This window comes from Dreissena polymorpha, chromosome 5 (assembly GCF_020536995.1).
Source record: "Dreissena polymorpha isolate Duluth1 chromosome 5, UMN_Dpol_1.0, whole genome shotgun sequence".
Lineage (NCBI taxonomy): Eukaryota > Metazoa > Mollusca > Bivalvia > Myida > Dreissenidae > Dreissena > Dreissena polymorpha.
Genome location: NC_068359.1, coordinates 56,556,384 through 56,572,741, shown reverse-complemented (window position 1 = coordinate 56,572,741; position 16,358 = coordinate 56,556,384). Strand labels below are relative to the sequence as shown.

At 36.6% G+C, this 16,358-nt stretch overlaps 1 protein-coding gene across 2 annotated transcripts in view; it reads right to left on the bottom strand.

The window, feature by feature from the left end:
- Nucleotides 1-16,358, bottom strand: part of LOC127830975 (uncharacterized) — a 97,779-nt gene that overhangs the window by 21,900 nt on the left and 59,521 nt on the right. For both annotated transcript variants that reach the window (XM_052355929.1, XM_052355928.1), the window contains 3 exons: nucleotides 4,442-4,520; nucleotides 1,462-1,475; nucleotides 1,348-1,404 (listed from right to left, as the gene is read on the bottom strand). In XM_052355929.1, the coding sequence (XP_052211889.1) occupies nucleotides 1,348-1,404; nucleotides 1,462-1,475; nucleotides 4,442-4,520 (150 nt within the window). The remainder of the gene's footprint in view (nucleotides 1-1,347; nucleotides 1,405-1,461; nucleotides 1,476-4,441; nucleotides 4,521-16,358) is intronic.

Here is a 16,358-nt window from a genome sequence, read left to right as displayed (position 1 = left end):
TTAAGCAATTACACAAATACTAAATTTACGGTTTTATTTTTTAATTATTTTTAGTGATGTTTAATTATTTAATAAGTTAATAGTTTGCTTTCTTAAATAAAACTTGCATCGGACAGTAATGGTGGAATCGTTGGACGTAAATTATCATAATGATATTAATTTTTGATAAACAAACACGACGTTAACTCGTCAAGATTTTAACTACAAATGCAATTCTTGATAAAATTGTTACTTATAAACACGGTATTTTCGTGAGCAATCAGTATTATATATTGGTTAACAAAACATCAAAATAAGCCGTCGAATGTATCGCGAGTTCAATAAACGTGTCAATTTGGTCTTCGCTAGTAGCTCCCACTCACCGCAGTTCGCTAGTTAAATTTAAGCGAGTCAAAAAAACACACGTTATTTATAACCGTCGATGGTGCGGCATGTTGTTCTAACTAGTCTCCAGCGCAAGTTGGCAGTATGTCACGCGAAAAAAGTAAAATCGTTATAATTATTCCATGAAAAAAATCATAATCAAATATTTTTTCCAGGTTAACCTTTTCCCGAAAATGTAACTGGTTAACTCGTCATTTCGGTAGGTTCACCGGTTAACCTCTTGCATCCCTAAATTTAACCAGAGATGTTTCACATACACATAGTTATAAATGTACATCTTGATTACTTTAATCTTTATAATCTTTGCTTTCATCCATAAAAATTCTTATTTCAATTTTTAAAAACAACAATATGAGACAATTTTAAAATTGTGATGATAGGTCAATCAAATTCCTGTACAAATGCAATTGTCTTGACACAATTTTGACAAGTGCAAATTGTAACCATACATTGAATAATACAACTTTAAACAAGACTATTGCAAAGCAATATATGTCCCCTACCGGCTTTTTTTTTGCTATAGCAACCAGAATGTTTGACCTAGGAAGAAAATGAAATGACTTGCAAAATGTCCATATTGCAATATATCCATGTTTTAAGTTTCATGAACAAATATGAAGAACATTTAAAGTTATCCAAGGATCAGGAAAAGTTTGCAGGATCCACCATTTTCAGCAGTATTTCTAGTCTATTTGTTGCCATAGCTACCAGAATTCTTGACGTATAAACAAAATGAAATGATGTGCATAATCTCCATATTGCCATCTGTCCATGTTTCAAGTTTCATTAAAAAATATGAAGAACTTTTAAAGATATTACAGGATCCAGAAAAATGTGACAGACTCACAGACTGACGGACACACAGAGCGCAAACCATAAGTTCCCTCCGGTGAAACCGGCAGGGGACCAAAAATATGTTTCCTTTGTTAAGAAACCATAGCCAGGGATATATTTTACACATACGGGACTTGCTTTCTTTCGATATAATATCTTGCTCAACTGTTGGAGATGGAGATGTTTGAGACACTGTGGTAGTGGTACTGGGCGTGGCTGTCAATCTGACACGAGCATTGGGGTCAGGACGACCCAACCTATCAACGACAGAAAATAAAACTATAAAAATTAATTTCACATTTCCGTACGATCTGGACTCTTAAACCTCTACCACTTAGATACGCACTGTTACGCATTTGTAGTCCTTTAGAAAGTTAAATTTAATAAAAGACCTTTCTAACTATATTCAAGTTTTAAAGGCATAATTTGCCAACCCTTACATACTGATGAGAAGCAAACAGCATTAAAACTGAACAGTCTGCGATTTACTCACAGGCTGTTCTGGTTTTATGCTGTTTGCACATAGCCATTTCCACTTTGCTTCTAAGACAGAAAGGGTTAAACTACATATGTCTAATTTAAAATATGCTGGTAGCTGTGATACATGTACAGATAAGTGGAGCCCAACAAGGTTCAAATTGCAGTATCATTCTTAAAACAAGAGGGCCTGAAAGGCACAAAGTCGCTCACCTGAGATTCAAAGGAACTGATCTGTTCTGTGCAGCACAAGATGTCATAAGAACAAATGTTTTAACCAACTTTCATGACTAGTGAACACCCTGGCAGCCACGTTTTTCAACAGACCAGAATCATTTTCATACACTTTTAATGAAGATTCATGAAGCCATATAAGGACAAATGCCCCGTCCCCTGGTGGCCATTTTTTTTAAAGCAACCAAAACCATTTTCAAACTCATCCAAGATATCATTGAGTCAAATCTTCTGACCAAGTTTCATGAAGATTGGAAAATAAATGTGGCATTTAGACTGTTAACAAGGTTTTACTAAAGCCATATAAGGAAAAATCTACCTTAGCGTTACCGATCGCCGAAATTGCCATTGGCGATTACAACTCCTGGCTGGCGATTAAAAATTAGATTTTCATGACATTGGCCATTGAGAAAATAGACCATATGCTTTTCAAATGCACAATCTAAATGCCCGTTTTCAGGCCGTATTAATCGCCAGAAACATCACAAAGATTACACAGATAACACCCTTACCGGAAAGGCCCCAGGGGATAATGACGACCGCCTAAGTCGATAATTCACATTGCTAATGTCTTAATTGGTCACGCTTTACACTGCGACCAGACTTTTTCGAACATTTGGATACTCGGCGATTTACATGATGACTGAATCACTGAAGCGTGCCATCTAATGACCTTTAGATGTTACGATTCAACGTTATCAAATCGACCAGTACGGAATTGTCATTTAATAAGATGGGCAGAGTTATGGCATTATTGACAAAGCCAATATAAACTAATTTCCCAAGAAACAACAATTTTGATTGGCTAAAAAAGTGGATAAGAGAAACTTCCCTTTACGGTTGCTATGCTACTTGGAAGACTGATTTAGAAAGTGAGTTGCAGATTCCTGGAAAAATGGATGCTTCGAACGCAAAAGGAAAGTTGAAGCTACAGAAATTAACACATATCTTTAAAAAAAAAGCGGACAGAATAATGTAAGCTCATGAAATGACCAAATGTTATGTGCGTGATCGGAGGATGTCTCAAATAGTGCAGACGCCAATGCAGAATTGAAAACGTCTTATCTAACCAGTGTATATAAACACTTTTAAACAGTTCCAAAGTTCTACAGTTAACTATATTTTGGAATTTATTCCTTCAATTTATATGAACTGACAAGTTCACGATAGTTTCCATATGAACATGCGTTGAACATATTCCTAGTTTATACAATGTTGGTTCTTAAAAGAGATTTGTGTGGGTTTAATTAATCTTTTCTTTGAGTCCCCCTCTTTTAAATGTAAAGAGGGGATTAAGACCCCCTTTTCCTGAAAGTGAGGGGGGCCAGAACCCCTATCTACGTTTTTCTAGATGCAAACCTGCATATCTCCAATGAGCAACATCGGATGCTAGCCAAAGTAAGTTATGAAATCAAACCTGTCAAGTCTCACGTTTTTTGGCATGCAATGACGGTCTCATGCGGACTGAGTAATTTCTCACGCATTTCTTGTAAGACAAAAAAAAAGTAATGTTCGGATTTCATAAAATATGTTGTATAATTACTACCGAGACGGGCGGGCTGTTTTAGTGGTTTCTAACCTAAATACCACATGTACCGAAAACTGTTTAACGGTGTTAATGTATCATTATCACTACGCCACCGGTGTCTATTTAAACAAAAAAAAATCGGCTGCAAAATGTCAGCAAGTGGCTCACTAGCGCAGAAAAAAACTTTAAGCAAAAAAAGGGCTAATTTCAGAAAACAAGAGCACCGCATAACGGGTGCCACGCTCGGTTACGGGTGCAGTTTTGAACAAATGACAGCTGAGTGTCAAAATTTTTTTTTTTTTAAAGGTCACAGTGTCCTTGACCTTTGACCTAGTGACCCAAAAATGGTATGGCGTGTAGAACTCATCAAGGTGCATCTACATATGAAGTTTCAAAGTTGTAGGTAGAAGCAATTTGATTTTAGAGCCAATGTTCAAAACCTTAACAAAATGTTAAGGTGTTAGCACGACGCGAACGGCGGACGTTGGACTGCAGACATCAGCAGCGGACAACACAATGAGCTGGCTATGACAATACCTCGGGTTTTCTCCGAAAACGCAGAACTAAAAATAGACTTAATTTTGCTCAGAAAATATTGCCAAAACGCACCACAGACGATCTTGGATCCCAAAATTTTCAGGGTGGCATGCCCCCGGACCCCCCTAGATTTGGCTACAAAGTTTTTTTGTGCTCTGGTGAGCTAATAACACAGCAATGTCACCTTATGATCATCCTTGGCTTTGTTATATGGTTCTAAATTTTCACACAAATCATCCATCTTCAAACTCTTTGTTAAAACCAAAAAAATAATTACCAATTTCATTTGAAAATCACAAATAAAGCCACATGCTCTGCAATAGAAAACGGTTTCAACAGCTAAGCACAAGATATTCCAATATGATGACTAGATTATATAACGGATTGCACATCATTTGGATATGACAATCATTGTTTGAAGTATCATTTGGACAAAGGCTCACTCACCTCAGAAGTGTGACATTAATGACGCAGGGCCAGCAGCCTGGTTGGTCCTTGTCAGCGTACCAGGGGCACTCCTCACACACTGTCAAGGAGAAATAAACATTTGATATCAATGACACAGGGCCAGCAGCCTGGTTGGTCCTTGTCAGCGTACCAGGGGCACTGGTCACACTCTGCCAGGAAGAAATAAACATTTGATATTAATGACACATGGCCAGCAGCCTGGTTGGTCCTTGTCAGCGTACCAGGGGCACGGCTCACACTCTGCCAGGGAGAAATAAACATTTGATATTAATGACACAGGGCAAGCAGCAAGCACAGCTCACACTCTTGTCAAGCAGAAAGAAACATTTGAGCCTCGTTCTTGGAGTACATAGCTAAGAGCATGTGCATAAGTGTTGTCCAACATTAGCCTGTGCAGTCCGGTAGCAGGCTTTTTTAGACCTAAGCTCTGAAATTGGGGCCGAATGAGCCTGAAAAAATCGGGGCCGAAAGAGCTTGGGTCCATAAGAGCCGACACCCAATATTGCAGTCCGCACAGGCTAATCAAGGACGAAATTTTTTTTGCTTCAAGGTTGTTTTTATCATTTAATTTATAATTTAAGGAAGTCTCTTAAGATATAGTCTAGCTCCAAAGTGTTGTCCCTGGCATTAGCCTGTGCTAACTGCAGTGGTCATTAAATGGAGGTTTTTAAATAATGCTTATTTTTTGTAAAAGTTACCTTTATCTTAAGCCAATCATGCTAGGTTTTCATATAACAAAACTAAATACACAATGTCAATCCAATTCATCAAGCACAAGTTATTCATCTGAAACAAATCCATTCTTATAAATAGTGACTTTGACTTTTTAGTTTTACCTTATACACCCCACAGGGGACAAATATTCCACTCGTCCACTCGTATTGACGAGTGAAATCTTGAAAGGACGAGGGAATTTCCCTCAAGCTCTCGTCCTACAGGACGAGTGAATCAAGCTGATGTTATAATATGTACATGTATTCTCTGACCAGCAAAACTCTTTTTCATTAAATAAAATCATTTTCTTAAAACATATTATTGTTATTGTAAATTTCATACAGCAGGTGCGCGTTGTTATGCGAGACTGTGTCCCGAGTAAATATTGGGTTTTTGGTGCAAACGTTGCGCGTCCATGTTGACAGGGGAACCATACGACTATATTCACTCTATGCATTGATTTTTAAAGAATTAGTTAACCGCGAAGTACGGTTTTAAACCATTTCTTTTGTGATCAGCTGGAAGGAATAACTTAGTAAGCAGCATTTAAGCAGTGATATAAGAAACTCTATTAGTCATATCAGCCCTTTGCAATCTTTATTTCACACATATTTAAAGGACAAGTGCATGTGATTGCAGGACCAGTGAAAATGTAAATGAACTCGTCCTGCAGGACGAGTGCAGTTTAGCAATATTTTTGTCCCCTGCCCCATATACAGAAGGTCACTGGTTATATCCCTACTGGGGGAGCGTTCTTTAGATGTCCCCCTAAGTAACCAAATATTGTTTCTTAGTCCCACTAAACAGACAGGAGAGCATTCAATAAGCGATAGGTTTTCAATGAAATTGAGCTAAATTAAATAGATTTAAACTTATCCTTAACTAGGTCTCCATGCAAGCTTGACATATTGTGAGTTTCATAAAGATTGGTGAAGATTGGTCAATGCAAACTTAAGTTATTGACCTGAAACAACCTGTTTGCTGCTATCCATTTTTGAGTACAATGACCTTGACCTTGGCAAGACTGACCCTTAAGGCAACCCTAAGATAAATCTGTTTAACTCTTTACCACTTAAATACATATTTTGACCCATTTGTAGTGGGAAGCGGACAGCAACAACGAGCGAGGCCTGGTATAAGGAATATAACCCTGGGTTATGGTTAGGTTAGGGTAAGGGGTCGGGTTACTGGCAGGCTGTTCTAGTTTTATGCTGTTCAAACATAGCAATGTTCACTTTGATTCTGAGTGGGAAAGGGTTAAGTTAGCTTAATGATCTATTCATACAGTTTCACAACATAAAGGGTGAAATTTGCAATAGCTAATGAAAGTTCATAAATGATGAACATTAACATGGTTATTAAATATATGTTCATGAATGTAGAAACAACACAGCACAAGTTTCACCAAAATAAAATGACCAAGTTTGGTGAAGATCAGTGGGAGCAGTGGTCTAATGGTAGGACGCTGGCTTAGAGATCGAGAGGTCCCGGGTTCGAATCCCGCCATGACCACTGGAATTTCCTTGAGCAAGAAATTTATCCCACATCTGCTCCTCTCCACCCAGGTGTATAAATAGGTACTTGTGAGGGAAATAAGCCAATGTGCCGTGGCTGCATACTGTGCCAAGATGTTAACGGACGACTTGTGACTCAGTGATCAGGGAAAAAACATGTAAAGCGCCTTTGAACGCACCCGCAAGTATGAAAATGGCGCTATATGAATGTGGTATAAAAAATACAAAAAAAAAAAAAGAAAAAATCGGATGTAAACTACTTGAATTAGAGAGCAGACACCATGCTGAATGTGTCAAATGTACTACGTGACCCCATGACCTAGTTTTTGATCTGGCATGGCCCATGTTTGAACTTTGCCTTAAGATCATCTAGATAAAACTTCTGACCAAGTTTGGTGAAGATCAGATGAAAACTACTTGAATTAGAGAGCGGACACCATGCTGAATGTTAAAAAACGCACTAAGTGACCCTGTGACCTAGTTTTTGACCCGGCATGACCCATATTCGAACTTGGCCTGAAGATCATCTTAATACAACATCTGACCAAGTTTGGTGAAGATCGAATGAAAACAACTTGAATCAGAGAGCGGACACTTAATACGGACCGACAGACCAACAGACCGACCGACCAACAAGCTCACTCCTATATACCCCCCTAAACTTCGTTTGTGGGGGTATAATCATAAATGTTGCCTTTAGAGTGGTAACAAGTCTTTTCTTAAACCTCGCAAGTTGATCTAGTTTTTGGATGGACGTGTCCCAGAATCTAGATATTGCAATAGGGAAACCTTAAGACCAAGTTTGCTCAATGTGGCTTTAACCCTTTACCGCTTAGATACATATTTTTGGTGCACTTGTAGTCCCTTAGAAAGTTACAATTAATTCAATGCCTTTCTTACTAGATTCAAGTTTTAAAGGCTTCATTTCCAACCCTTAGTTACTGATGAGCAGGAAAAAGCATAAAATTTGAACAGACTGCGATTTCTGGCTTTTTGCTGGTTGTTAAAGCCATTTTCACTTTGCTGCTTATGGGATAAAGGGTTAAGAGTGGTTAGAGAGGTTTTGCTAAGATTAAACTTGATTACCTAGTGTTTGGACACATATGACCCAGAGTCAAACTAGGTCTTGATATTGTCAAATATTTTGGCCAGGTTTCATAAAGATTGGATAAAAAGGGAGGAATGTACCGTATTTATGAGCTAAAAGTTGACGCAACACAAAAGACCCTGGACATACAGCAATCATTAGAGCTCAAAATGAGCACTATGTGCTGAGGCATGCCTAACAAGAAAATCAACTAAAGGACAGATAAACTAGACAAGAGGGCCATGGTGGCCCTGGGTCGCTCACCTGAGTAACGTTAATGTTAATCAAGGGTTGTAAAAGTTGTTTTGTGAAAAAAAAGGGTTTGTTGTTTCAGCAGATATATGCATAAATGCAATATAGGTAGTTTTGTGTGTATGTATTTATGTAAAATAGACATTTGTTATTGATTGAAACAAAGCTATGTTTTGGATAAAAGTAATATGAGGACAGTAATTTAATAATGAACATCAGCAAAAGAAAATGGAAGTACATTTTTCCACAAATTGTTGTCCAGCTTTGAGATCATGATATAAGCATCTCAGCATCTTTGGATGTTATAGGGGATGACTAGTCACAACTTGATTTTGCAAGAACAGCTTTAGATACTGAAACAGCTGTATTTTTCAATAGAATGAGTGTTTATGAAAAAAAATTGCATAATTAAATACAATATGTTGAATTGTTATCATATATCACAGTCGGTTGTAAAGAAGTAAATGAGAATGAGAATATGTACTAGAAATTCAAAATTGATCTTCTTTTAAGATACAAAACATCACTTGATCTTTCTTATAGTTACAAATGTGTGCAAATATAGAAGTAAACACACACAAGACATTGGAAAAATTATCATATCAAAACAATTGTCAAACTATTTGCAATTTAAATGTAGCATTAATACATCATTTTTGCAAAAACTACTGCCAAAACAACATTTCTTTTTAACCAAACAGATTGTTATTCTTCTTAAAAGATGTGATAAAAATGTTGTTGTTATTTACTACCAAATTGTTCACATATTTGACATAGTGTTTTCAAACAACTGGAAAAATTTTCAGACTCACCTTGCAATTATATGCATTGCATTGAAACAACAATAAAACCTGTTAACATCACAAATCCTTCATAATCACACACAAATTACTGACTGACTGAAAACTGTAGGCCTAAAACATTTAAAGTTGTAATCTATCTTATGAATAGTGTCCAACTGACATCAAGACAAAGGTCTCTGATGGGAGAGCCCACTTAATTGGGGCCAATTTCCAGGGAGTGTTACACATTAAGAAGGCATCAATCAACACTATTGTACTGCAACAATGCACAGGTATTAATGAATTTTGTAGAGAGTAGGATAAGTGAATGATTAAAGGTCCAATAAGATTCATATGTAACTAGAAATTGCACTGCAAAGGCCGACACGTATCCCCATGCTACATGTTTGACCCAGGGGGCCTGGGTTGGTAATGGGGCCATGCTTAGTTGAGATTGACCGTATTGTCATAAGAGATGTTCAGTATTAATTGGAAGTAAATCGGTGTAGAAATGAAGAAGTTAATGTAAAATAACATAAAACAAGAGATGTGTTTGTCAGACACACAATGCCCCCTCCTGCACCGCTTTGATTCATTTTTTACACTAGAAATGGCGCGGCAGAGGCCGACGCGTATCCCCATGCCGCAAGCTACCATGTGTTTAAGTTTAAGGTTCTAGTGATAATAGTGAGAGAGGAGATAGTGGCCAGGACTGATGGACGAAAAGACAATTTTGGTTGGGTGTGGCCTATATGGGGTGGGTAATGTTGCTTGGATTTTAATTATGCTGAAATAGCTCAGGATCTTGACCACCAAACTGGCTAAGATTTTAATAAGGCTGAAATAGCTCAGGATCTTGACCACCAAACTGGCTTAAATTTTAATAAGGCTGAATGGCTTAGGGTGTTGACCACAAAACTGGCTTAGATTTAAATTATGCTGAAAAAGCTTGGTATCTTGACCACCATACTGGCTTGGATTTTAATGATTATGAAATAGCTTGGGATCTTGATCACCAAACTGGAATGTATTTTGAAAATGCTGAAATAGCCCGGGGTCTTAATCGCCAAAATGACTTGGGTTTTAATTATATTGAAATAGCTGGGGATCTTGACCACCAACCTGGCTTCAATTTAAATTATGCTGACATAGCTCGGGGTCTAGGTCACCAATCTGGCTTGGGTTTTAATTATGCTGAAATAGCTCGGGGTCTTGACCACCAAACTGGCTTGGATTTAAATTACGCTGAAATAGCTTGGGGTCTTGGCCGCTAATCTGGCTTGGATTTTAATTATGCTGAAATAGCTCGGGGTCTTGACCGCCAACCTGGCTTGGATTTTAATTATGCCCGAATAGCTCAGGGTATTGCCATCCAAAATGGCTTGGGTTTTAATAATGCTAAAATATCTTGGGATCTTGACCACCAAACTGGCTTGGATTTTAATTATGCTGAAATAGCTTGGGTTATTGACTGCAAATCTGGCTTGGATTTTAATTATGCTGAAATAGCTCGGGGTCTTGACCGCCAATCTGGCTTGGATTTTTATATGTGCCAAAATAGCTAGGGATCTTGACCACCAAACTGGCTTGGATTTTATTCATGCTAAAATCGCTTAGGGTCTTGACCGCCAATTTTGTTTGGATTTGCTGAAAAAGCTCTGGATCTTGACCACCGAACTGGCTTGGATTTTAATTATGCTGAAATAGCTCGGAGTCTTGACCGCCAATCTGGCTTGGATTTAATTATGCTAAAATAGCTCAGGATCTTGACCACCAAACTGGCTTGGATTTTAATAAGCCTGAAATAGCTTGGGGTCTTGACCACAAAAATGGCTTAGATTTTAATTATGCTGCAATAGCCTGGGGTCTTGACCGCAAAAATGGCTTGGGTTTTAATAATACTGAAATAGCTTGGGATCTTGACAACCAAACTGGCTTGGATTTAAACTATGCTGAAATAGCTTGAAGTCTTGGCCACCAATCTGGCTTGGATTTGAATTATGCTGAAATAGCTTGGGGTCTTGACTGCCAATTTGGCTTTGATTTTAATTATGCTGAAATAGCTTGTGGTCTTGAAAATGAGATTTTCAGTATTAATTTGAAGTCAATTTGTGAATAAATGAAGAAGTTATGTTAAAACAAAATTTTGGGTGGCGGGGCATCCCAGGGTTTGTAATGGCGCTATGCATAGTTGAGATTGACCGTATATTCATAAGAGATGTTCAGTATCATTTTGAAATAAATCGGTGTAGAAATGAAGAAGTTAATGTAAAATAACATAAACAAGAGCTGTCAGAGGACAGCGCGCTCGACTATTTGAGTGCTTGACTGTATAACATCATGGGAAAATTGTTAATATTCAATAATTTATTAGACGATCTTTCAAAAATAAAAAAGGGGGAAACAAAATTGGGGGGGTAGGGGGGTTCAGAGGGGGGTATAATGTGGGGTGTGGTCGTTTATAAGATGATCTTTCAAAAATAAAAATAAAAATTTTCTTTTTGGGTGGGAGGGGGGAGGGCAGAGATTCTGAGTTGGGTCGTGGGGTATTGTTTGAATGGAATCCATTGTGGTATTCAGGTAAGTGTTGTTTTGTCAAAGTATTAATAAAATCTGATCATAAATAAAGAAGTTATGGCAATGTAACTAAAGTAATATGCATGTTATAATGGAAAAAGGGCCATAATTCTTACAAAATGCTTGATACAGTTGTCTGCTCTTGTTTATAGATTGAGGTCATGTTGGTAAAGAAGTTTGCAAAATATGAAAGCAATATGTCAAGTGACATTGAAAATATTTGGGGTAGTACGCAAACTTTAACATTTGCTGCATATTCTAAGTGGAAAAGGGGCCATAATTATTACAAAATGCTTGATAGAGTTGTCTGCTCTTGTTTATAGGTTGGGGTCATGTTGGTAAGGAAGTATGCAAAATATGAAAGCAATATGTCAAGGGACATTGAAAATATTTCGGGTAGTACGCAAACTTTAACATTTGCACGCTAACGCTAACGCAAACGCCGACGTGAGTAGGATAGCTCCACTATATATATTTCATATATAATAGTCGAGCTAAAATTGAGTGAAAATCGCTGACCCATCCCCACCCCAATCCCCTTTTGACCCAGGGGGCGCCCCAGGGTTGGTAATGGGGCCGAGCATAGTTGAGATTGACTGTATTGTCATAAGAGATGTTCAGTATCAATTTGAAGTAAATCGGTGTAGAAATGAAGAAGTTAATGTAAAATAACATTAAACAATCGATGTGTTTGTGAAATACTATGTCCCCATATATATGACCTTTGACCTTGAAAGATGACCTTGACCTTTCACCGCTCAAAATGTGCAGCTCCATGAGATACACATGCATGCCAAATATCAAGTTGCTAGCTTCAATATTGCAAAAGCGTACATTAAATGAGCGATTTTGACCCATATATTTGACCTTTGACCTTGAAGGATGGCCTTGCCCTTGACCTTTTACCACTCAAAATGTGCAGCTCCATGAGATACACATGCATGCCAAATATGAAGTTGCTATCTTCAATATTGCAAAAGAAATGGCAAATGTTAAAGTTGGGGCAAACAAACAAACCAACAAACAAGCCAACAAACAAACCAACAAACAGGGCAAAAATAGTATGTCACCCACTATAGTAGTGGGGGACATAAAAATGAGAAAATCTCTGACCTGGCCCCACGCCAACCCCCATAACTTTTGACCCAGGGCTCAGATCAAAATTCAAAATAGTGCAGGGTCGCACATATGCTCATAGCTACCATGTGTGTAAGTTTCAAGGTTCTAGTGCTTATAGTGTAGGAGATAGTGGCCAGGACGGACACACGAATGATACATTGTGTGTCTAATATTTTGTGGGACTATCAAAATCGTATTGTGGGTCTTTTCCTTTTTTTTCTACAAAACATACATTGTGTTTTTCAGACTTCTGTGTCTATATCACTGTGTGTCTTTTCATCCAAATAAATTGTGGGATCATATTATGTTCAATAAAGAGTTACAACTCCAATGGAAAACTATATATTTAACACAACAAAAACCAATTAATGACGCATAAGTTAGAAATATTCAATAAAAATATATTGTATCAAATAACCGTCACTAATGCATACTTATATAAATGTAAACTTAATACAATCAAGTCTTTGCAATTTATGCTTGTGCTCTAAAGAAACAATACAACACCTATTCTTTGAATGTAGAAAAGTTCAACCATTGTTATCACTTTCCCCAAAACTTAAGCGAAAAGAATATTGACATAAGTTTTTTTATCATGTTCGAAAACATTAATTTAATGAAATGATCCGCATTGCATATCAAATTGCGCTTAACCACAACTAATTTGATTCACACATTACAAGTGGCAGTATTTCATAATGTAATTTCTTCTCTTTCTCACATCAGCCATACAAAATCACATAAAGCATCACACACCAATGCCTAGTTGCCCACCAATTGAACATACATTCAGGAACATTTACACAATATGACTCAAAACTACAATTTTTTTATTTAAAAAACCTGTGTAATAATTGTTGTTGTTCTTTTTCTTTGTATCATCCTTTTGATTGTCAATTGTATTTGTTAAAGGAATGTTATGAAAATAAATATAAAATCCTTTCAAAACTTTCCAAATAAAATGTTATATTATGAATACTGCTTTAGGGCCCTCAATCTGTCAAATTTGCGGCCGAATTTCTGAAAAGTAAACTTTTTTCCCCTTTTGGGGGGGGGGAAAAATTCCCCCCTGATCAAAAAATATTTATTTTTTTTATTTTTTTTTAAAGATGTGTCTCATGATTATTATATCTCAATTCTATTTCAATTTAATCTTGTCAAACATACTTAATTATGAAACAAGAAGGGCCTGAAAGGCACAAAGTCGCTCACCTAAGATAAAAAGAAATGACCTGTTCTTTGCAGCCCAAGATATCAATGGAACAAATGTTCTAACCAAGTATCATGAAGAATGAACAAAAATGGCCCCTTGGCAGCCATGTTTTTTTTAACAGACCTGAACCATTTTTTAACACTTCCAAGATATGTTCAAATTTCATGAAGATTGGGAAAAAAATGTGTCGACTGTTCACATGTTGTCACAATATACATATAAAGAAAACTGCCCCACTCCCTGGCGGCCATGTTTTTTCACTGATCACGACCATTTTCAAACTCGTCTTAGACATCCACATAACTAATGTTTTGACAAAATTTCATGATGATTAGGCAAAACATGTGACTTCTAGAGTGTTCACAAGCTTTTTTACTATATAAATATAAGGAAAAAGACCCCCCCCCCTTGGCGGCCATGTTTTTTTACGGATCCAAACCATTATCGAACTCAACTGTCCTATCCAGGTGTGGTAGTGTGGTCTCCTTTGCTTACGCAAATGAACTGGTCACAGGACGGTTACAAGTTATGTAACTTTGTAAGCACTTATGCAATGCTGAAATATTTATTTGACGAACTCTTATTTCCGGTCAGGATGAATATACTGACTGGTTGTAATTCAATTAACTAAAGGCGTTCATTCAGGGACGCCTAAATACACTCAAAGAATTTATTTATAAGTGAAAACCAAGGCAGCTTTAACAAAAATAACTAATTTTATTCCAAGAACTCGGAAAATGAAGAACAATGACAGAAAATTAAGAACAGGTACAAGCCAAGTCTAAAGAATCTAAGTATCGTTACAAAAATGAACAACATACAGCAAATACCTCAATAAATGTAAAAAGAAGTTCAAAATCTGTCAAAAAACTGATATAAATAAAAGTTACTGTTAGTCTAGAAAGTGCTTCAAAAATCTCGTTTACAAAATAGGTCTAATTTAATCTAAAGAAGAATATTTATAGAGATTAGGAAACTTCAGTGAATCAAATGTAAAAATAAGAAATATTTACTACAGTTATTGAAATAGAATAGAGTCTTTCTAATTTAAAAAATGCCAAATAGAAATAATCCAAATAATTCAAATAATTTAGAAAATAATGCCAAAATGTCTTGATGCTGGTGTTGAAAATAATTTAGAGTTTAATTATTTCAAAATTCCAACCTTTTTCAAGTGCTCTTCAAGAAAGCATCAAGAGGTGTTTAAATCAGCCAAAACAGCTTATTTTATACAGTTCAGAAGAGATCAATGGCAGAGTAGTCAATTTTCCCTCAGAACAGTGCATTTATCAATGATAAATATCTTCCCAAATTCCAGAGCAGACCTAAAAAATAGATTACTGAACCAGGTTTAACAAGGGAGATAAATACTGCATAAATACTGCAAAATCATGTACATGTTGTCTTTCTTTCAGTTATCTCATAGTTGAAAGGCTTATCATAAGTGTTAATGACTAAAACAGTTATGTTAACTAAGAAAATTCTGTGTTATGAAAAATTACATAACACAGTTAATGTCACATAATATTGACATAATAAAACCAAACTTTACTACACAGGAAACCAATGTTATGACCAAATTTCATGAATATTGAGCAAACTAGAAAGTTAACAAGATTTTACTATAGCCATATATAGCCATATAAGGAAAAATGCCCCATCCCCTTGGCAGCCATGTTTTTCAAGCCAAGGTTACCATTTTTTAACTCATTCAAGATATCATTGGGACAAATCATCTGAGCAAATTTCATGAAGATCGGAAAATAAATGTGGCCTCTAGAGTGTTAACAAGGTTTTACTATAGCCATATAAGGAAAAATGCCCCGCCCCCTGGCAGCCATGTTTTTCAACCAACCGACATCATTTTCGAACTCGTCCAAGATATCATTGGGATGAATCTTCTGACCAAGTTTTATGAGGATCGGACAATAAATGTGGCCTCTAGAGTGTTAACAAGATTTTGCTATAACCATATATAGCCATATAAGGAAAAATGCCCCTCCCCTTGGCAGCCATGTTTTTCAAGCAAACGTAACCATTTTCGAACTCATACAAGATATCATTAAAACCAATCTTCTGACTAAATTTAATGAAGATTGGACAATAAATGTGGCCTCTAGAGAGTGAACAAGGCAAATGTTGATGTCGCACAACGCACAACGGACAAAAGGCGATCACAAAAATTCACCATGAGTAAGTAACAAAAATCCCCCAAAAAGGGAAACGCCTCGAAAAATCCCCCTCATCGAAGGTAGACACCCGCTTCCCCTAAAATGGATTGAGGGCCCTGTGCTTTATGACTTTTTAAAAATTTAATCTTAATCCAACATTAGTGTACACATTGTTAAACTGTTTTTGAAAGGAATTTTAGACACAAACAATTGCTTGCCAATGTACGAGGTGTATGTAAAGACATATAGTGGATATTTTGCCTGCAAGATAAATGCTCAAAAAGATATAATGGAAATATTACTGAAACAAATATGACCTTATTCTTAAACTAAAAAATCCATCTTTGTAGGAAGAGTGTAAAGATTAGTTAATATCAGATATAACTTTGCTTGCAAATGGATTTCAACTGCATCGGAACAAAATGGAACAAAATAAAACAATTAAAAACGATTGCTGTAAGAGGCTG